General features: G+C 40.6%; 1 protein-coding gene across 5 annotated transcripts in view; it reads left to right on the top strand.

The window, feature by feature from the left end:
• The window catches only part of l3mbtl4 (L3MBTL histone methyl-lysine binding protein 4), a 77,687-nt gene that overhangs the window by 42,922 nt on the left and 10,831 nt on the right, over positions 1-23,934 (top strand). For all 5 annotated transcript variants that reach the window (XM_076971423.1, XM_076971422.1, XM_076971419.1 and 2 more), the window contains exons 16-17: positions 709-858; positions 6,098-6,171. In XM_076971423.1, the coding sequence (XP_076827538.1) occupies positions 709-858; positions 6,098-6,171 (224 nt within the window). The remainder of the gene's footprint in view (positions 1-708; positions 859-6,097; positions 6,172-23,934) is intronic.

Raw genomic sequence — 23,934 nt, forward strand, 5'->3', positions numbered from 1 at the left:
AAATAATGGCCGAGTGGGCTGGAAATGTATTCTTTAATCTAAAAATCTAATTACCACCTCACTGTTTAATGTCAAAAGCACAAAGGGACATTTCGCCTCCTAGCTGCTGTGTGTTAAGACTGAACTTGGTCAATACACAGAATGGTGTTCTTGTAATTTCACATAGACAGTTTATGAAGTCAGAGTGGTGATTTGTGCAGAAGAGTTGGAGCCTCAGTGGGACCTGCCAAGCAATGCATCAGAGTGTGTGTGTGTGTGTGTGTGTGTGTGTGTGTGTGTGTGTGTGTGTGTGTGTGTGTGTGTGTGTGTGTGTGTGTGTGTGTGTGTGTGTGTGTGTGTGTGTGAGAGAAACATTCTGGTTTTTAAAATCTAACATCAATGCACATGTTCTCTAATGAGAATTGTGATCAGTTCACACATCATACAGCAAGTCTATGTAAGAATTTATCCATAATTTTCTTTTAACAAATTAATACAGTTTTATGGATCACGAGGCAGCCAGTTTCCATCTGCTGTAAAGGAAGTATTGACTGTAACTAGCACAAGGACACATGTTAATCCTTCAGTTCAATCTAAATGCAAATTGCCCCAGTTTGAAGCGACTCCCAAACCCTGTACACTTCCCCCCTTGTCTACTTCCATTCAGACTGTGTTGGGAACCTGTGCAGGCTTGACCAGGTCCTCTGATTTGTTTCCTGCCTGTTGCAGGGCGGAGCTACCGAGCTGCGATGGTGCCCCGCGTCTGCGTGGCCGCCCCCCGGGCCACGCCATGGTGAAGCGGGAACAGAAGGAGGAACCTGTGTCTCAGGGACAGAAAGCACTCTCTCCCCTGGGGAAGAGGGGCCGGCTGCCCACCAGGTACGCACGGCCTATCCACTGCATCATAAGAGCTGTGCAAACCGTCACAGGCACTGCTGGGAAGCTCTCGCTGAGCCTTGATGAGATAACAAGGTCTCATGATGAGACACAGGCCGTATGATGAAACTCTATGTAAGTGGTTTTTTCCTTTTGAAACTCAAGAGTTTCAAATGCAGATCATGGCACTATATTTTGGATCACCTTATTTCAAATATAGCTCTGAAACAGCTGTGAGCACTGGGCAACAAAAACCCAACTTGTTGCTTCCCAACTAAAATAAGAGGACCTTTGTTTTTACGCTGAATTCAAATATTTGTATTCTTAGTATTCTAAGTAACTTTAAATATATATGAAATATTAATTATATCTTACTCATTCATTAATAAGGCTGGTATTGCCACCATACTTCTACCACTGTACCTGTAAATGTAAATGTAGAGTAAATGGGTTTTGCCTATATTTGACATCCCTCTTCAGGGTCCAGCAGTAGTCGGACAACATAGAGGGGTCCACTTTCCTTTGTACTGTTTTTATATACTACACGTAATGACATTAGTATATTAGCACAAAAAGAACTATGTGTGATGGACATTCTGAAAACGTATTTGAATTCTGCATGCAAGAACACATAATAAATATGTATGTTTTGCAGGAAGCAAAACACTGTTGTAGAGTGAAATTTGCAGCTTTGAAAAGATGATTTATTTTATTCATATCAGCTTAAGCATATATATGGATAATGTGAATGGAGCTAAGGCACATATGACTATATGAAAACCATTTATTTTTGTCATTTTGTAAAACACAATGGCCAAATCAGTCCCATCTTGCTCTTTTTGGAGTGTTTCCTCAGGGTAAACTGTACATTATCATGCAGTCTGAGACTGTGGGATCAGGGGACCCCTCTATCTCTCCTTTTGTTTAGTAAACTACAGATCCAGGTAGACCACGCGGATGAAGCTTTCACTCTCGTTCCTCTGTAGAGCTGCATTGCAAGCTAATTGCAGTGATGATCTTTAGCACCCATGTGTAAAGTGGGCGTGTACTTGTGCACAGTGCCACGTGTCTGCTAGTGCTTGTTCCCACGGGCACTGTGAGACTGTCCTGCCATGAGCACTCCAAGGAACATGGAGCTCCATTTTAACGTCTATAATTAATACTGAATGGGCTGGTTTGTTTAGAAGGCTGTGTTGATGTGGTGTTAGATATGTAGGTGTTGGGAGATGACCGACTTATGAAAAAGCAGAAGTTGTAATTATGTTGTATTATAAGGATTAATTAAGGATGCATGAAACTAAACAGGAGTCGCTCAAAGTCAATGGAGGAAATGCACACTGTAGGATAATAACTGGATGAGGGGCTTCTGTGCTCAAAGGGCCCATTTGAATAATAGTTAATATTTAATATTAGTTAATAGTTTATTTGTGTCGATTAACAAAATGCAAAGTGAACAAAACAGATATCTTAATCAAATCAATATTTAATGTGACTTCCTTTTACCTTAAGAGCAGCATCAGTTCTTCTAGGTAGCCTGCACATAGTTTGTGAAGGAAATCGTCAAGGAGGTTACTCTAAAAACCTTGGACAATTGACCACAGACCTTCTGTCTCTTTACGTAGTCTCAGACATACTCCGTGATGTTGGGGTCGGGGGGTGGGGAGAGGGGGGCTGGTCAGCACTGCTCATTTCTTTGTGCTTCTTCAAGAGTTTATGTAGCACATCTTAAAGCCCCAGTCTGCTTTGAAATCTGACAGAGACCTTGCTGATGCAATGGAAATATCTTGTGCCTTGTTGTTGTGCTCAGCTGTGGTGTAGGACCTGTGGTATAGGACTTATGTAGGTTGAAACACAGTCATTAACTGAAACAGAAACAGCTGTGTGAGGAACTACTACAAAATAAAATGATGATCATTATCACCTTTTGGTATAACTGGGTGGTCATACACCTGACTATAATCCTACATAATCCACGACCTTGTACAAGTCTATCTAGAGAAATTGATGCAGTTTTGAAGGGTCATCACACCAGATATTGATTTGGATTTCTCTTTTGTTCATTCACTTTGCATTCTGTTTGCACAATATTTCCAAAATATTAACACTTCTATTTTTAAAAGTATTCTTAATTTGCAGTATTTTCCCCACACCTGCATAAAACCATTGCACAGTACTGTAAATATAGTACCTGTGAAAGGTTTGGATACACCTGACAATGTTTTTAATAGTAATAAATGCATTTTTATCTAATGGACTATGCTTAAGTTTGATTCTAAGACAAATATAATTTTGGAAAGGTATTAAATATGAATTCATTTTCCAAACAAATTTGTAGAAGTGCTCACAGAAAGTAGTGTTTAGTGTCCAGAACTTTATTTCCTTACCCCACAAGTGCTTACCATCAAAGAATCTCTCACAAACCTGGTTAAGAGAACAGCAAGAAAGTGCAAAGCTGTCATGAAAATGTAGCATATTTATTTTGAAGAATCTAAAATCTAAGATAGTCAGTAGTTGCTTAACACAGCAAGCAACTTAATCACATGTATATTATTTTATTAGGTTGATATCTTAATTTAAATCTAGGAAAACAGTAAGGATACGACTGTGTTTCCAAAGCATTTGACTAGTACTGTATGTAAATGAAAAATATAGTAGGGTATGCTTTGTAACGGTATCTTTAATGTGCCTGTCTGTTGGCCACTTGATTCAGACACTAGTCCTGTCCCTCCCAGTAGGTCCTTCTTATATAAAGTGTGGATATAAAGCTGCCTAGTCGATTAGAGAAGTATGTGCTCAGCACTTTTAAGCAGGAGATGGTGTAATCGTACCATATCATATCCATCTCACTCTATATTCCTATTGTCCCTTTTTGTTGCCATCCATTAATCATATGTTTACTGGACATTCAATAAAAAATGTCTTGGAGCCATTTTTGTTCCCACTAAAACCATAAACGGGAGAATTCCGTAGAGAGAGAGTCTGGCAAGGCCCAAGGTTACTCTCTCCCTTGGGCCTCTTCAACTCAATACCATGAACTGTTTGAAAGAAGCAAGAATGTGTTCAAATACCTCTTGCTGTCATGGCAGGCCTTTTGAACATACACCATTAGGAATTAGGAACCAGATTCGTTTTAAATTGTGTTTTAGTTATTTTAACCTAAATGTATTTAGACTAAGTGAAGGGGGGGGGGGGGGTAATCATTTATTTCTTTTAATAACAGTGAAATGCTGTCAATATCTTGTGGTTCTTTACTATCATAACATTTAGCTACTTTGAGAGACAGCACCAACCTAATAATTAGGTAAATGGTTAAACTAGAAATGTCATTTTTACCATGACATTTATTTATTCAACTCTCCAGTTGAATAGTATGGTATTTTCTGAGGCTCTCTGCCCTTTGAAATCTTTTCATCTTAATTTGTTCCAAATGCACTTTTGCCCCTCGTTTTCCCCAGTGTGGTAACAGACGCTTTTGAGTGCACTCAGGCTAACGTCCTCGCTTCCTCAGTGTGACTGCTGAACACTGCACACGCTTCTTCAACTGGGACCTAATGTGAAAGGCAAAAGCTGTGAAAACCTAAGATACTTTTTGGCTTTTATGTCTGGAAAGAACTTCTGGTTTCTGCCTGAAAACTGTACATTCACTTAGATTCCACATAGCAAAATACCATGGAATAGCAAGAAATGCAGCAAAATTGTGTCTGCTGACTGAACCAAGAATCTATATTTATAAATCTGGTTTTTTATTTAGTTTTTTTCTTCATATTAAAATGAAACCTTAGAAATTGCTTTGTTATTTATTTTATATTTTCAAATAGCCCGATATACTAACTAAAATTGTGCTCTTGGTTTGGCATTACTACTATCTAGGGCTGTCGCGGTGTAAGAATTTCCACTGTGGTAAATTAACAGGGCTCCACACCGCGATATGCGGCCATTTTTGTTGTTTTCACAAACATATCCTGATTTAAGTGCTATTATAAACACGTTTTTATTGCAGTTGTTATTAAGAATATTATATTTTTATAACAAAGCCGACACAGTTGTAGGACAAATTAAACAGTCCTTATTGTTAAATGCAGAGCACGTAAGGCTAATGACGCGCAATAAGAACGCTCCTTTATTCTTTCATGGAAACAAAGTCCAGCTTATAGCCTACGATTGATCTGCGCTGTGCAAAGAAGGCAAAAAAACTTGAGCACATGAGATCAGAATTCGTTTAAAAAAAAAGAAGAAAAACGAAACCCTTCCTTTAGTAATAAAGTCTAGGTTTAGTCCGGCGTTATCATGTCCTTGTTACGTGCTAGGAAAACCAACATGTTCACCTTATGTGGTTTCAGAGAGGATCTAAGTGGGGTAACAATGTTTCCGGCAGCACTTAAAACTCTCTCTGGTGGTGTGCTCGTTGCACAAATACACATGTACTTGCGGGACACTTTAGAAAGCAGAGGAAATCTAACCTGGTTGTCGCGCCACCAGGCGATGGGATCTGCGTTAGGGCTCGTGCAGGTAGCTCGAGCTCGGCATGTGCGCGAGCTCTCTTAGTTTCCCCGTTTCACAACAACCTTTCGCGCACAGATTTTGCATATTGCCTCGTCTAAATTGTCCGGCTCTCTCTTTTCATTCGGTTGAAAGCTGAAATGCTCCCAAACTGGCGAAGTCACACTTGGTTTTGCGACCAGAGTAGCCGCAATTGTTTCCATAAAAAGGCCACTCAGAAGCAACGGATACGAACGTTTTTAAATAGTAATTAACATCCACCGCACACGCAGCGAAGTGGCTTACGTGTAAAACAAGAAGAACCTTGTGGAAAAAAAGAAAACACGAACATCGCGGTGTGACGGTTGCTTGGAATTCCCTGCGGTTGGCAGGTGAATATCGCGGTATTACAATATTGCGGTTATTGCGACAGCCCTACTACTATCCACATGTCATTTATCACATGCTCGCATGTCTGTGTTGGCTTTACTTTGTAAAAATTGTGACTTTGTTTGCAGTAGTATGTACTCCGTATTCATCTTACACCATTGCCACTAGCACAGCCCTGTAATGGATGGTTAAGACACCACCGCTGAAGATTAGACCACTTCTTCTTCTTCTTCTCCTACTTCATCCTACTTCCACTGTGTATTCTTGAAGTGCACACTCATCCTCTGGCCTATAGAAGTGTTTTGCTTCCTGTTATTCCAGATAATCACTTATCTGATATCTCTCTCATTTGTTTATTACCCTCTCTGTGCAGGCTAGCCCAGTCACCAAAGTATCTGCGTGTCAAAGCCGAGGAGGAGGAGATTGAGGTGAACAGCATGATAGCAGGTAGGAAACAGCTATGTCACTAACCTGTAACCTTTGGGCTGTGCTGAAGTCTGCTGATGCTCCTGATTTTAATGTGACATTTTTGTTTTGTTTTGTGTGCATTCCCTAGTCCTGACAAAAAACTAAACTAGGCTGCCCTGTCAATATTGAGTATTTCTCATGATCTGCAACTCTGATGTGTGGCCAGCTCGATGCCTTCTGAGCCATAGGCAGAATTGCATCTCCCTGTTTATTATGGACCTTTAAGTTTTTTCCTCCCCATTTTGTGGGGATCCGTTTTGATCCCCACATATGCAGAGACACACAGCACATCCGTCCAGTTATCACATCCCTTCCTCATTGCTTTTATCCATTTTATGTTTTTGTGATTACGGTGCAATTCAGACAGGTTCACTCATCTGGCTGCAGTTCTCTTCAGTTCTCTCGCAGTTTCTAAATTAGACAGGGGTGAAATGCCAATTTGAGGCTCTAGCCCCGGCATTCTGTAGGTCTTCCAGCATGCATGCTGGGTATTTAGTAGTTGTTCAATGCATCAGTGGCTTGCTGAATGGTATTCTTTTCCCATCGTCTGTTTTTCTCCTTATATGGCAGTGTTAGTTGTCTACAGGGGAAAGGTTGAGCCATCCAAAGCCCCAGTAATTTAGCATCTTATGGCGCTGCCCTGAGCGGCAGGGAGAACACTGGATAATGGAGTCACTCAACTGAAATACAATTTTTAAGTGTGTACTGGGACATAAAGCACCTGTGTGTAAGGATCTTAACTTATAGTGGTCAAATTAGCTGTTTATATTTTCATATGTAAAATACTCATTCATTAATTTATTCTATTGTAGGTTTTAATTTTATTGTGTATGCCAAGACCAGTAAAAATACAAGATGGACACATTTACAATATTCTATTTCCCTTTTATATATTCCCATGGTTTTCTTACAAATGTCACATGAGCTACAGAGAGACATGGGCTGACTGAGCAGTCAGTTGTTTGCTCCTGTTATTTCCTGTGATTAATGGGTTGTCCGACATTAGGAAAAGACATTTCCAAACTGAGCTATGTGGCTAATGCAACTCCTGGTAGGTGCAGCCTCTGCCACGCGTCCTGCTGCAGACGTGAACTGATGAATCCCTTGTGCTTCTGAATCTTTTTGCCTTTGGTTATACTGTTTCTTCCTTTGTAATCGAAATCTCTTAAATGTAATGTTAGGTTGAGCATTTATAGATGTGCATTAGGAGAAATCGTGGAGCCTGATTTAACATTGGTGTTTATTGCAATACACTACAGTTCTCAATTTTTAGGTCCATCGTCACTGATTTGCTTTAATTACCTGGTTGTTTCTATGGAGATTCAAGCCTTTGGTATACTATGGCAGCAAGAAAGAGATGGTGTTTATGTTGGTTTTTGTGTGCATGTTTGCATGTGAGCAAACATATGCACATGTCTGACCATAACTGCACAGATATAGCGTCTTCTCTCGTGTCTCCTCAGTGCATGGGGCTCTGCTGTATTCCCCACCACTGAGCATTCTTTTCTCAGTGAGGCAGAGTGAGGCACTAATTTTAGCTTGTGTGTGTGCGTGCGTGCGTGCGTGCGTGCGTGCGTGCGTGCGTGTGTGTGTGTGTGAGAGAGAGAGAGAGAGAGAGAGAGAGAGAGAAAGACAAAGAGGGTGAGAGAGACTGAGTAAGTGAGAAAGTGAGGAAATGTGTGGTGTGGCTAGAGGCTGTAGGCAATGATGAGATGAGAGGAGGTGAAAGAGTCCTGGACGTGACAACAGAACATATTACCACCATCGACAGCGTGACCACACACACACACACACACACACACACACACTGCTCTCCTCTCGCTCAGGGCAAGCACTGGAGAATGTTCATTTTTAATCTTTAATGCTTTTCTCTCTAAGCATCACTGACCGTATATAAGGGCTTTAAGCATGACACAAAATGAAAAATCCAGACACTGATATCAAACGTTTTTGGAATGTTGTACAGCAGTGACGACAGCCTGTTGGAAACTGCAAGGAAATGTGAAGTCTGTTTACCTTTCAGGGAGATATGCATTATTTCATAATGATACATTATAGTGCTGCTTTATTTGACATCCTGCTGATAACCTGGAGAGGTGTGTTGACTTGCACTGATTCACCAACACTCAGGTCACCAATTCATTCCTAAAGATCCAGCACTTATTATACACCCCTCTTATTATACACCCCACTTATATACACTGCTCTTTCGAGTTTTTCATAATACACTAGATTAAAATATGCAGTGTGAACAATAAATGTCTCATGAGTGCATGAAACACTGCAAGAATACAGACAATTATTTTCCCTGTTATTCTCAAAATATTATGTACGTTTTCAATTTTTATGTGCCTTAGGATAGCATTAACATACTACATTATCAGCACATTCTCCGAGGGTATTTTTGTTGGAGAGCCAATAATGTACCAACTAATTTTACTCATTTTTTATTATTGATTTAAGTTTGATATGTGACTAAAGAATGACGTGTGTGTGTGTGTGTGTACTAAGTGATTTGTACAAATTTTTGACATTTCTTACACACATATATTTTGCTACTTTTATTAACCAAACACTTTGGTAAATGTATTCAAATACAAAAGTGTTTGATTCACATGGGTAAAGGTGTGTTTTCGTATGAGATATGAACAGTTTTTTTTTATTTTTTATGACCTCATATTTTCAGCTTTGGGGCCATATTATTTCTTTATGTGGTACTCCAGGTCAAATGGTACCTCATTAGGAATAGAGCTGAAATTGTTCTGAATGTCGTGATATGAAATATATGTCTATCATGTTATAGTTGTGTAGATTTAAAGGCAAATGTAATTAAATATGCAATCACAGAGAAAATACCCTGAAGCTTCAGAGGGGTGCAGCCATGAAAATTTGCTTAGGAATGACTCAGCAAATGAATTTTTATACTTGGGTCTGTCCCTAGGGTCTATAGTTTACTCCACAATCAATCACAAAACGTCTCTCTCTTTTGCCTCAAACTGTATAGTTGGAAGCATGTAGATCTTGCTAAGTAGCTTCTTGCTGAGAGTGCAGAGATATTTTGAGACCCAAGTGAGGTTGCTAAATCTTTAAGGTACTTTAAGAGCACTGGCCTGACTCTTTTTTTTTTTTCTTCCTGGAGTGTGATTTGAAGATAAGAAAATTGTTCTAAGGTGTTCCAGTGTCTTCATGCTGCTGATTGAATAGCTGCTGGTGGACACCATACTGTGGAATATTTCATTTGGCTCTAAACATGCTCTTTTCTGTAGTTTTATATGTGCAGTATATTTGTGTTCTGTACCTAAGTGTACTGCTATCATTACATTACATACATATTTCCCCATTTTGTAATCCATTGCAAATTTGTCCATTTTAGGCTATGGTTTGTTTTATTTATTTATTTATTTGACCAAAATGGATTGTGCAATGTAGCGTCTGCCTCGAATATTAGGGCAGTGCGATTAGTTCCATCTCATTCACATGCATCCATCATGCCTCTCACCTTCACTATGCTAAAGGTGACTTCACAATAGGTATGTCAGCATAGCCCTGGCCATGAGAAAGGACAGAAGTAAAGTGATAATATATCATCTCTTATACAAGCTTAAAGGACGGAGAGAAACGAGGCATGAGAACAAGAAACGAGAGACAGTGAGAAGAGCAGAAACCATTTAGGGTGAATGATGATTTTGGGTTTGATAGAGGGAGATGCTGAATTAGTCTTGGTAGAGCTCTCTCTCCTTCTCTCTCTCTCTCTCTCTCCTCCTTCTCTCTCTCTCCTCTTTCTCTCTCTCTCTCCCTCCCTCTCTCTTCTTTCTCTCTCTCTCTCCCTCCCTCTCCCTCTCCTTTCTTTCCCTCTCCCTTCTCCCCCCCCCTCTCTCTCTCTCTCTCTCTCTCTCTCTCTCTCTCTCTCTCCCCCCTGTCTCTCTCTCTCTCCCCCTCCCTCACACCCTACTGCACTCTCCCTGTAGGCAGATGGGAGGATTGACCTTGACGTGGAGGTTGATAGAAGAGGGCACCGGGCTGCCAATCACCCAGCCCTGTGTTCTGCACCACTACAGCACACACCACCCAGCCCCTCTGTCACTCATTCTATTAAGCAGAGCGTACCGAACAGCTGCCATTCCAGGAAAAACTGCTGCAGCCCTAACTATGCTCACGTAGCAGCAGAATTCTGACTGCACAAGATGTCGAGCACTTATCCTGGGATTGCAGCTATGAACACGAAGATGGACCATAGAAAATCAGGGAAGAGCAGCTTGTAGTCTGATTGGTTCTCACTCACTCACTGCAATGAACCATGTTGTGTTTCCTTTTTCATTGTCCCCCTAACCGATAACTGCCTACAGATTTTGGTCTTTTTGAGAAGCATTTGCAGTGTACCTTGTTTCTTCCATATCAGTTTGCAGAGTTGAAAGTTTAAAGTAATGGCAAGTAAACTTGGTGAAAGCAAATATGACAATCTTGTGTATCAAACTTCCCATCCACTGCTGGTTGCTTCATTATTACATACCACACTGACAGGCTGACATCAGACATGTCATCAGGACATGTTTGGCACTAAGCTGAAAAGACCCCAAATTACCAGCCCAATTTGGATCAGCTCTAAAGAGGTTTGAATACAGCAAATGTGGCTTCACTGTGCATCTTTTAGTAATTGTATATCTTTAGGCGCCATAGTTTCATGTCACAGAACTAGGCTTCTCTGCAGTGGTATCACGAGGCCAGAATAATGGTGTGTCAGATGTCTTGAGCCCGGGCCTGCTGCTATGGGCCATTAGTCATGCCTCCCCCACACTGCCTTCCCCACCGTCTCAGCCATGCTCACCTGAAGCTCACGACCTGCTCACTGACACTCTCCCCACTCCTCTCACGCTGGCTTCTCCCCTCCTTTGTCCTGCTCTTTCCAGTTAGTCTCACTTCCTCTCTCCCTCTCTCTCTTTCCCCCTCTCCCCCTCTCTATCGCTCTCCTTCTCTCTCCCCCTCTCTCTCTATCCCCCCCTCATTTTATGATTCCTTTTCTGGGATGATCTGAATGTTTCATACATACATGCATCCTCACTCTTGTGCTGATTCTTGTTCTCACAACAGAGAAGCAGAAAATTCCCGGGGGGTGGGGGGGGGGGGGGGGGGGGGGGGGGTGGTGGTTCTGGGCAGTGCTTCACTTCAGCCAGTGATCGTATAAATGCAGCAATTCCCTCCCCATTCACTGTCCCTGAAGTCACCAACAGACTCACTCAGGACACAGGGGACTTACAGCTTGGTGTCCTGTTCTTTCCCACCATACTGTCTAACATTGGGTTCCCAGCAGGGACAGTTTTTCCATTGCGCTTCATGCAGCCGCTGTAGACTTCTGACCAGTGTAATGTCCACTTGGCCTCTAGGGGGGCGGAGACACAGACACATTATGTGAGCAGTTTATCTGTTGCTATAGCAGCAAAGGATCATTTCTACACCAGCTGGTCCTGGATGGAGGGGAAGGCAGGGCACACTCCCCTTTCCTTCCTGCACTGCCCACCAGGGGCTCGCCCATGTCCTCTTCCTCCACCTTAACCAGCCGCTTCTCTCATTTTCACCAAGTCCTTGGTTTCAATTTAAATGTTCAAGACGTGAGTTTATCTTGGGGTGGGTTTTGTTTTTTGGTTTACCTGCATTTCTTTCTTTCTTTGAATCAGGGTCTTTTCATTAAATTTTTATAGTTTATCTATCACATTTATCCTGCAGAAAAAAGAAACTTATCCCATCCCGCCAAACTAGACATACACGTATGAACCGATTTAAATTTTCAGTGCGAGGGAAAGGCAGGCTGTAAGGTGTTGGCTGTTAGACTTAATTTATTTTAATGACGAATGAAAAAACACACAACACTCATGAGACTCTTCAATCTTAGAAGGTTTAAATACTGACAAACACAAGGGGAACATACACACATAAATGCACAGATGTTAGCCACAAAAAGATGACACGCATAACATTTAACAAGACAAAAGACAGGTGAAACAGATAACACACACACACAAGCCCAAGTGAGGAGTCGTGCAGCTAACGTTACACATACATACCTAGACTTCCATATAAACAAAATAAATAATACAGATAAATGACAAAAAATGGTTACATTGTCAAGCTGTCAGCTTCCAACAAAGATTAAGAAATGCTGTCAAATAGTATGAGACTTCCTTGTAGATCCTTTGACACTGTATCCAATCTTCTCCAATTTGAGAGGGTACATGACTTCTATGATACATCGACTGCATGTCAGAGGTATTGGGTCTTTCTTTTTAAACAATAGTTTCCTGGCCAAGAGAGAGTAAGGTCAACATGTTTAATTTACCACCTCCTAACAGGAGTATCCACCAGGTCTCACACCCAACAAGGCGCTAACTGGTTTCAGTTCCACCACTTTTCCTAAGAAGATGTCTTTTATGGTTATTTGCCACTATGTGTAGCACTTTAAATATGTTGGGTGTGCGGCCCAGAGCCTGTGGCCTGTCTGCGTCATTTAAATGGTTTAAATGAATAACAGCATATCTTAGACTTATGGAAGGAAGGAAGAGGGAAAATTTCCTGTATTGTTTTGTTCCAAGCTTTCCTAGTATTGGTTCATCCAAGACTGTTAAATCTGAGGTCTGAAGGCATCAGATTGTATGCGAGTAGTTCATAAATTATAGCCTTGTAGTCTGCTTTTTAATGATTTATAGTTAAAATTTAATCTAACAGAGAAGTGGGAGGGCATAATGGAAATCAATTCAAGTTCAAGGCTACACAGTCCCAGAGCTGCAAGTATCTATAAAAGTGTGATCGGGGAATATCCTATTTCTGCTTTTCAAAGGAGGCAAAATTACCATCAATGCAGAGATCAGATATTAAGACCACATCCATTCTAGACCATATAGCATAAGCCTCATCCATCAAAGATGTGATTGTGTGCAATTGGCACTGCTTGTGACAGATTCTTAAGGGAGCGAGATCTTCTAAACCGATTTTGATTGACTGCATGATAACTGGATTAGAAGCAAGCTAGAAATGAACCATTCAGGGAGAGTGGACTAATTCTTTAACCAGTGTAGCAATGCTCTTATGTTGGGCATCCGGTAACAATACAGAAACCACTGTCCACTGTCCCTCCCATTGTAAAGTTTCAGAAGTACACTTTTAATTTGGGATGTTTTAGTTCCAAATATAAATTGGTGTCGGATCAATTAATATGTAAAGACACTGGAATATATGCATCATCTTAATTCTTTCACCTAGAGGGACAGACGGGGGATCCCAATAGTCAATATCCTTCCTTAAATTTGATAATAGAGGCTGGTAGCTAATTTCAAACAGAGCTGTATAGATATATGTAACCCATATCGCAAGATATCTTGAATATCGTAAGGTAAAGAGGAAATGAGGCGTACAACCTGCCCCAGTGCCAACAGACATGAACTCACTTTTCTGGAAAGACATGAAAGGGGTTGCTATATATAAGTACAACATATTGTCCACATAAAGTGAAACTGTATGCTGCTGCCCTTTGTGTTGGGTTCCCTTGATTATCATTTTCTCAGGGCTAGAGAAAGTGGTTCCATTGCACTCGAAGTTTCCAACACATTTAAAAGGTTCACCCTTTTTAATATCTGCAGAATCAAGAGAACGCACCACTTCTGTCACAGTGGGTGGAAAAGGTTCATAAAGGATGTCCAAAAGGCATCTAATATTTAAAAAAGAAAAAAAAGAAGATTCTTAATATAACCAGTTTGATCAGGGGGTTTGATGAAGGGCCGAACCACCCCAAAATGACACGGCGGAACTTTAGTAGGGATTTTCGATTGAACTTTCTGATGAGTCTGAGGCATATAATGACTGGTAGAAAGTTTGAAAGCAGGAAGTAACTTTTAGGCTGCCCTTGCATTGTGAGGTATGCTTGTTGTTGCTTGCTACAGTGGCTTGATTGGCACATCTTTGTCCCATCAGATTAGTGAATATCTGTCCAGCAATTCTCCAATGTTTATAGCACCTGTGTTGTGATTTGGGGATGAGATATTCAGCTTGTTGTGTTGACGGGGATTCAAACAGCTTGCAGTGACATATGCTTGTTCATTTGTCTGTGCAGACATGGCAGGGCAGATGACTGTATAACTCCAGTATGTCATCCACAAGCTCTTTAAGGCATACGGTGTAGGTTTTTGTCTTTTATTTGTGCAATGTGAGATGGCGTGGCTCTGTAAATATACCTACAGCGATTCCCTTATGGTTGAGGAGGACACTCCTTGGGGTTGATTAATGCCAAGAAATATCCCAGTCTCAGATGCGATTACTGAAAGCTTCCTGTTACAGAAGCCGTGAAATGAATATCTGCTGCCGAGGAGTCTACACTATAATGTTGTTGGCCTACAGTCTTGGCTAACTAGATGTAAGTATTGATGTAGTGTTAGTCCTCTTAACTGTCAGACGGACCTGGTGTTTGGCAATCTCATGTTTAAGGTTTGGTCTTGACATGAATGATTGATGACTCATTCTCTTTCTCTCTTACTCCTTCATTCTCTTTAGGTAGCATTACTAAAAAATTTTTTTTTAGAAAGTCAAAAAGTAAAAGAAGACAAACTCTGGCTAAAGTAAAAACATTTCATGGCTAAGCTGAACAGGGAGTGAAATGTGCAAGAAAAGAAATGAACAAAAGTCATGTCTCCAACTGCAGAGTTTAATGAAAGTAATGAAATGAAAACAAACACGAACATGCACAAACAGCAATTAAAGAAAGCCAACATAACTTCAAAGAACATAATGTTATGGTAATGCAAACTGCTTATAAAGTCGAGAACATAAAACGTAATGACACATGGGTAATGCGGCAACAGGTACGACACGTTCCACCTGAGCACGTCTTCTTTTTAACCAAGGAGACCAAAGAGCAGTGAAGCAAAACATGGCATGAGTGGGTGAGATTTAAGGCAGCTCAGCTGAGAAGGTATATGTTATGATGCGTAATAAATTATATATGATATATATTGCTATATGTAATAAATTATATTATTATATGTAATAAATTATATATATGGTATATATTATTATAATAAATTATAAAATACACATTTCTCATGCATATTATGAAATAGTTTTGTTGTTACATATTTTTATATTTGTCTGCATTTAAAGCCCCAGAATATCCAAATCAGTGCATCAGTAAATGCAAAACCACTGAGTAAATGAAGAATCAAATGTACAATATAACTTGTATATATAACTACAATGTGTACATTTACAAAAGGCAGATGGGAGAACGAGCTAAACTTCTTAATGCTTTACTTGTTCTAACATTCAGTGTTGTAGAGTGCTTACCAGAGGGCATGAGAGTAATGTGTTTGTGGAGCACAAATGTGGGATTTGTTGGGGTTATTTGTTTGGCTTTCTTAAAGTCTTTGTCTCAGAGATGCTGCTAAGAGATTTTGCTGTTTGCTGACTGTTTTATTGAGGGATTGTAGATTGATGGTTCTCATCACTCCAAACCATGCCATGATGCTATAGGTCAGTATAGAGTCAATAAAGCACTTATAGAATGTTTGGAGAATTTATGGCTTTTTTCTGATGTACCTAGGGAGGAAGGACCAGTGTAAGCACTTGGAGAACATCACCTCACCGTTTTTGATGAGTGTGTAATCAATATCATCAATAAGTGTTTACATTCACCAACCTGTTCAGTCACTTGTCCCTTTATTCACAGGGTTGGGACCATGTGCTGGTGCTGGCTGTACTCTACCAGCATTTCCTTTGTTTAACTGGGATTCAGGCCCAGGTGGCTCAGAAGATCTGTTAATTTTTCTGTACTACAACTCAGAGTTGATGGTATCAGTGATTACAGTGTCATCTGAGAACTTTATATACAGCATCTCCAACATCTGTAGTCGTCTGTGTAGAATGAGAACAAGACCAGTGAAATCACTGAGTCCTGTGGTACTCCAGTCCATATGAGTTTATTAGTGCCCACTGTATTTCACTCTCTGGAAATTAAAGAACGAGGACTATGAAGTGTGGATTCATATCCATGTGCTGAAGATTATGTCCCACTAGATGAAGTTGTGCAGTGTTAAACACACTAAGAACTCCACAAGTAAATAATAAATGTAGGTCTCTCTGGGTGTTCGTAAGTCTGAGGAGGCACTACATCCGTTGTCTGCTTATATGCAAATTGAAGTGGGTCTGTTGATCTTTTCACTGTCTCCATTAGCTGTGGTAAGAGGAGTCTCTCATAAGATTTCAGTTCTAGTGATACAGCTACAGGATGACTGAATGGTTATTATTAAGTGGGGTTGCACTTCTTAGGGGCAGATAATGGCAGATCTCCATTTGGTAGGTATGGTTTGTTTCCAATCTGTACATTTATAGCTAGCAATCAAACTTTCCACTGCATCTTTATTCCACTGTTTAACCCAAAGTATCTGGTGTGTGGGTACCAAATAAATGTCCTGTGGTCAGTTGTGCTTAGTGGGGCTTTGCTGTTTGTTCAGTTGGCGTTCTTCACTTTCCCATAGCGGAGATCCACTGCTCCTCTAGTGACACATGGCACGCATTGTTGATTTGTGGGTAAGACTTTTTTTGTGTCTGCATTTCAGCATTATTGATGGAAGTGGTGGGTGTTTTACAGTACCTATAAGTCTCTTGTGCTGCTGCCACACACCTCTCCTCCTGTCCTGTTCCAAATAGTCCTGCACTCTCTCCTGTACTGCAAGTTAACTTCAAACTTGAAGTTTTATATGTGGTCCCCAGGTAACTGTAGTGATAGTGACTCTGCCATCACTTCCTATCATTTCCAAAATCTTCCTTTCCCAAATACTTGAAATCCCGTTTACAAGACCGACACTAACCAAGGCCGCTCCATTTCACGCCGTTGCATTCAGGAGCTCCCAGTATGTAGAGCATTGACTCCCTTTTTCCTGTCTGCCCTTGGTTGATTGGTTGGTCAGGCTGAGACTGAAAACACTCTGATCAAATAAGATTTGTGACATCTAGAAAATCATCATGAGTGGTTGACTGGACCCTCCCATTTGTCCCAGTATGTCCTGTCTGTGGACTTCTCACAGTTCTCTGTAGTGACTGATGGATTCCTTATTATCCCCATCATTCTCCATTAAATGATCATTGTTGACGGAGGCAAAACTGCTCTGTAAGGTCTGCAATTAAAGACTGAGTTTTCCTGAAGCAATTGTTTACATTTATTATGCCCTATATGATTATTAGTAGATGTTTATGTTGCATCTCCAAATGAAATTGGCAAAAAAAAAACCTTATGTGAAGGTTGTTTGTCTCTGTCCCATTGCAGTATATGGAAAGCTCGATTTGATCACGCTTTTGGCCTAGTGCCCTGCATTGGAGCTCAGTACCAGCAGTGCGTTATGTAAATCCAGAATGTAAAATGTGCACACACGCATATTCTGAGGCACAGAGGCAAGCATCAAAACCACAGCTTACTGCATTGTGAATGTTCTACCATTTGACCCAGTAAAGAGAAAAATACGGAGTCTTCATCAAGAATTCTATAAAGCATTTGTTTGTGCCTGTGTAAATGCAGCCTGTACTTACTGCAGTCTGCTTGCTTTAGAAAATATAAGCAAATGGGAATAATTGATTTTTAAGGCACTAAAGCTGAATGATTTCTTATCGTGTTGCCATTTATAAAGTAAATGTACAGTTGCTGATCAATGGCTATAATTTGTTAATGTCATTGAATTCAATTGTAATACTAGTTAAACCTCTCATTGCACCATTATATTTTTATTATACTATCATATGTCTAAGCATTACTGCATTGATGTTTGGCTCAAGATATTTCTCATGTTTTCATGCTCCCCAGTCAAAGCAGGTAGCAGAACCTGTGGTTACCACAGTAGACCACTAACAACTCGGCCTGCATCAACCAGCAGGTCAAACCTCCGTGACGTTTCCTATTGATTTTGTGCTCTGTGTACCACATCACTGGAAAGGTCTGAGCTGTTTGCTGTATATTTGGCTGCATGAGCCTTTGCCTCCTTGTATTGTTCCCCAAGCCCCTTCAGGATAATTAAACTCGCACGTGTGCGATTGAGAGAGTTTGTGATCGTGCCATTCAGTGCATTTGTACTGAAATAAATTCCTGTGTAGGTTCGAGTGACATTAGGCTGTCAGGTTGTGCAGAGGTTGCTTTGAACTGAAAAGACACAGGCTGGCAAAAATGCCTTCAGCTTTTTGAGGAAGTTAAGTATTTTTCATCTTAATGTTGTGAGATATGAGTGAGTGTTGTGAGGGTTTGTTTGTTTTCACTGTAATGATATACTGCCAAGGCACTATTGTAACGAAATGTTTTCTTGGCGTTCTCTAGTGGGTTTAAACCTTAAAATTGATTAGGAAACAGTATAGCAGTGGGAGAAGAGTTGAAGAAATCTAGAAAAACCTCTAAATATTGCTGCAGTTCCTCAGATGGTGTTTTTCATTAGGTTCAAAATATGACATTTTTGAACACATGAATTGCTTAATTCTGTGAGCTTTAAAGTTTTAGGCTGTTTGAGTAATAAAGTATGTCTGTCTGTAGGGGGAAATATGTGGTTTATTTCTCTCTTTCTCTCACTTGCACTCTATTTATTTATCTCTTTTTCCATGTCTCCCAACCGTGCTCTGTGGTCGACTATAAACTGAAAATTACTTTTCTTTCCATTTGCAAGAGCAACATGTTTGTGTTTTGAATACTTGTCAAGCTTTATAATTTTGCACATAAACACCATAAAGAAATATATTACATGGCTTTGTTTACATCCCTTCTCCTTCTAATGACATCATAATGTCTGACTCTTATGTCTCTCAGAAAAATGTCATCCAGAAAATTGTGGTAATGTAATGAGTTAAATGCAATAGGAAACTTGTTTGTACTTGCTTGATATTTTCATGGAGGTAAAAGCATTGTGTGATGGCTAATCATATTTGGGTTTGGTGTAATGAAGAAAAATGATGCCTGTGTGTTGCTCTTTGCTGTAAGGCACCAAACATAGCAGCCTAACAATAGTAATCCACCCACCTGTTTCTGTCAGTTTCTTCCAACAGACTTGTTAATATATAGGAAAATAAAAATCGTAACTGATTAGGGATGGTCGTTTCAGATGTGTATTTCAGATGTGTCTAAATTTGAATTAATCACGTGTGACTTCATTCTCTATTTTTCTTTGACATGCAGTATACTACATTTAAATGACTGAGATTTGGCAAAAAAACACAGGAAGCCTGTGATAAAAAGCTACAAGGATCATCTAAAGGGAAGACAAAATGATGTAATGCATCATCCAATTAGTTCACGCACAACCTCCAGTTGTCTGGAGAACTGGTCACAAAAACTTCCAGTTGTCTGGAGAACTGGTCACAAAAACTTCCAGTTGTCTGGAGAACTGGTCACAAAAACCTCCAGTTGTCTGGAGAACTGGTCACAAAAACCTCCAGTTGTCTGGAGAACTGGTCACAAAAACCTCCAGTTGTCTGGAGAACTGGTCACAAAAAACCTCCAGTTGTCTGGAGAACTGGTCACAAAAAACCTCCAGTTGTCTGGAGAACTGGTCACAAAAAACCTCCAGGAAGAAGTTTTCCATTCTGGTCTTATTTTTCGAATTGGTTCAAAATAAACAACGCAATGTTTCACAAACTCCTTACAAGTTATAATAATAATAATAATAATCTTTATTTGTTTACAGTATAAATAAAAAACATTAAAAGGAGATAAGACAAAAAGAAAATGTTAAAAGAAATTAAAGATAAAAATATTAAAATAACAAAGTAAAAAAGTAAAGTAAATAAGATAATAAAAAGTAAAGTAAAGTAAATAAGATAAAACTATTAAGATAATTGGATTTAGAAGATAATAGTTATTGTCTAATAACATTATTTGAAAGTCTCTCTAAAATGCAATTCATGCAGATTTGGTGAGTTGTGCCTTCTCATATGTAACAAGCTATGTAATGTCTTCTTAACCCCTTTGGACTGTTTGAATCCTACCTTGAGCCTCTGAGTTTTAACGATGTAGTTGAACCTTAGAATCCCATTGTGCTGAGATGGGAACCATCAGCCATGAGTTTGTGGGGTCGGTTTATTGGATTCCTATGTGGGTGGAGAGTTGGGGCTTAACCATGACTCCCCATGTGTGTGCTGTCCTGGGCGGCCTCCAGGAGTGGCTGCCAGCCCCGGCAGTGGCACCCGCTGCTAGCCTGGCTTCACTTCTGACGAGATCAGAGGGGAGGGGGTGGGGGTGCGGAGGCAGGGAGTGATGGAGAGAGCTGGGGAGGGAGGGGGCAGGAAGAGTGGCGAGACTGGAGAAGGACATGGAGTAAATGAGCAAGCATATCGTTCTTTCCTCCAGCTCAGATGCACCTGTGCTGTGTTAGAAGCCGAGGCCCAACACAAGCTGCCATGCTCCTTGTCTCCCTGCGCTCGTCATTGTGTCATTCGGCACCTCGCATTCCTCAGTCTAAAACAATGTGATCGTGTAGGCAAGCGGATCCTCTGTTTCGGAGAGCGGCGAAGGCGGAGGAACCCAATGAACGCTGCTCCTGCATCTGCGCCGCTCACCCAGTGCAGCTGAGTCCGTACCCTCCGGTTTGTTCAGTCTGAGTTATTTGGCTTCCTGCAGAGCAGGTTAATGAAGTGCTTTCTGACACAGGCACCGTACCTGTCGTCATTACCATTCTGTTTGCATGGACCCCTGGTGCCTCTTTTTTTGTTTTTATTGATCAGAGTTTCCCTGAATAGCAGCAATTTGGTTTGGTCTGTAGCCAGAAATGTGAGAGTGTTGTGTAGCAGCAGTAGGCAATACTCTTGATACGACGGTATACCAAGGACATGCTTCTAAAAATTATTTTGCTTTACAAGTATATGTTACAGAACTTATTAAAAGCTCCAAACATTCTTCTGAAATGGAAAATGTTTACCTCCAGCCATGCAGCTTTAGCCACCAGCTTCTACCACTGTCCTGGCTTTGGATTAAAAGTTTATGGTAGCAGCAGTAGAGGACGATTGTGATGTTCACTTTTTTCCTTGAAGAGCTTCTATTCTTGTCCCACTCTGCTGTGGTGATATTGTGACTTGAATGTTTCTGGACAGTTTGTCTGATTCTGTGTTCTTAGCCATTTGAGCTACGCTGCCCTTGCGACACAACAAATTACAAATAGGTTCTCAAACAGTGATGATGCTTTGTGATTGTCGCCATGGCAACATCACCTGTGTGTGCATTTTGTCCTCCACTGTCAACCCTGTGGTCATGTCTAAGTGCCATTTGGTTGGCTATTTGCCAAAATTCTGTGTCTAGCTTATGCAGTGATGTCCAAATGTCAGAGCTGCTGTAGACGTGCTTGTATGTGATTTGTAATATACATGAATGAATACTTTGTTAGCAGACCTGTTATTTATTTTTTGTTTATGTTGTGATGTCATTCTGTCAGAAAGTAGAAGGTAATTGACTAACACAGTGTTATTGTTCTTGTCTAGTGGCTAACAGTACTTTCTTGCTAAGTGAGGTTGAGACTACTGCTAGTGACTTTTAAGGTTTTTAGGAATATCAAAAAAGCTTAATTAAGCTGTTTAAGGCCACCTTTGTGTCCCAAGTGTTAAACTTTCCTCTAGACAATTTCTTCAGACATTTTTGGCCTACTATAAACTTAGCTGTTGTACTATATTCAAATTAACCTATCTGTAGTTACTTTGCAAACTCACACACTTGCACACAGGGTCTGGGTGAGCACACACCCTGCGGTAGTGCCCTAGTGTTCCGACAGCCAGACACACACTTGCACACCCTGTCCCTGTGTACTCACACATTGGATTCTGGTCTCACTGCAGGAAGTCACACAGATAGGCCCGTGCACACGCAGACCCAAGCCTTGGTGAGTCATCCCCCTTTCAGACTGCTACTGCAGGACCTAAGTGTGGATCTCCCCGCCGGCCCGACTCCCTACCAAGTGCTCCAACTCGCTCAGAGCCTCCTGTCACCAGCCTCGTTAGCACGACCTCCACCAGCGCTAATGAAGAGTTCCAGATAAAGTTTCTGGATTGGTGGGATCCTGGCTGAGACAAAACGGTTCCTCACCCAATCACTGCTGGCTGAGACCCCTGTAGCTCTCAGCACCCATCTGGACAGAGCGAGCTGATTGAATAAAATATTGACAAAAATCATTCTAAAACATTAAGTGTAATAATGGCAGGCTTCAGTCAGTTATAGGCATGCAGTGGAAAAGAAATTAGCATTGACTGCTGGCATTAGATTCATTGTCATGTTCCAGTTATATGGTTTAACTGCATCTGGCAGATTGGCCGATTTATTTCAATATCAATATTGACTACATTTACATGCACACAAGCATTGGGTTATTGTGAAAAATTAGGTTATGGCAGCGTGAAAAGGTGTTTACATGTTTTGCAAGCGCGCACTTTCCTCAGTAACTTGAATTTTACATGAGTGTGCAGTGGAGGAGTGCACAGTGAGGGAGTGCTCAATGAAGCAGTGCTCAATGGAGGAGTGCACATTAATGTATGTACAGAAAACATGTTCCTGTCCTTGCAGTTACTCACAAGGTAACTTGTTTTAATGCCTTCCATTTGTCCTAACATTGTTCTGCTTTCTCTGCATTCGATATATTGGATCCTTTTCTGATCAAAATGGACACACAGGACTGTTTTCTGCTTGTGCTGCATTTAACCTTGATTTGGCAAAGACAATGAAATTGTTTTAACCTCATCACCGTATGGATCAAGAGTGTTATTGAGCCAGAATTACATCCATTCCATTAAATTCATTGTCACATTGTTACTTTAAAATTTTATCTGCACATTTTCCATTGCAGAAGCTGGAAAAAAAAAAAAAAAAAGTCTGCAGTCTTGGATTCTAATATAGTTTCACCTTGGCCGGTACCCATCTAGTAATGCGCATGCACCCATAAATCCCTGTCAATCATTGTCCTCAGTCAATGCCCCACTCTCTGTCTCCCACTCATGAGTTACCCCATTCACCTGCCACATACCCCATCTCGTATTTAAACCCACTGGTGTTGAACTTCAGTGCTTGGTATTAAATTCTGCTATGGACTATAACCAAGTCACTACTTAATGTTCCAGCAAGATGGAGGACTATTTCAAGCCTTTTTTTATGGCATGTTGGGAGTTTTCCTTTGTTTAAACGAATAAACCGCTGCCTCCCACCACGTCTCGTACCTCACCCCTGTGTCAAAATGTCACAAATACCATCTACATTATAGTCTGAATTGTACTCATTTTAACTTTGTGCTTGTTCTTTTGCAGACAGTGCAGGACGTTTAAAACATCTATCTTCTAAAGTTAATTATATTGTTTGGTGTGCTGGTTCCACTTTCTGGCATAATTCGTCATGTTGGTTTAAAAGTCAGTGGTGTGGAACATAGACTAAGGAAACGCATCACGTATCCTCTTTCTCAGCTGGGGAAGCTTTGTTTAATTAATGTGCTTCATGGAATTTATATTCCCAGTTAGGTATTTGCATGCTTTTCAAATGTACTGTGACTGACACAATATTTCCCATTGGCACTCTGGCACGTTCTCTCTCGCTCTCTCTCTCGCTTTTGCTCTGTCTTGCTCTGGCTCTCTTTAAGGATTTGCAGTTCTATGCTGCCTTCTGCCTTGTTATCATCAAGGACATTTAAAACATGATGAATGGTGCTCTCTCAGCCTTTGGCTGGTGTGAGTGAGTAGTATTTTGTGTTTGAGTGTTTGGATGGTTGAAGT

The sequence above is a fragment of the Brachyhypopomus gauderio genome, chromosome 13, assembly GCF_052324685.1.
Source record: "Brachyhypopomus gauderio isolate BG-103 chromosome 13, BGAUD_0.2, whole genome shotgun sequence".
Classification (NCBI taxonomy): domain Eukaryota; kingdom Metazoa; phylum Chordata; class Actinopteri; order Gymnotiformes; family Hypopomidae; genus Brachyhypopomus; species Brachyhypopomus gauderio.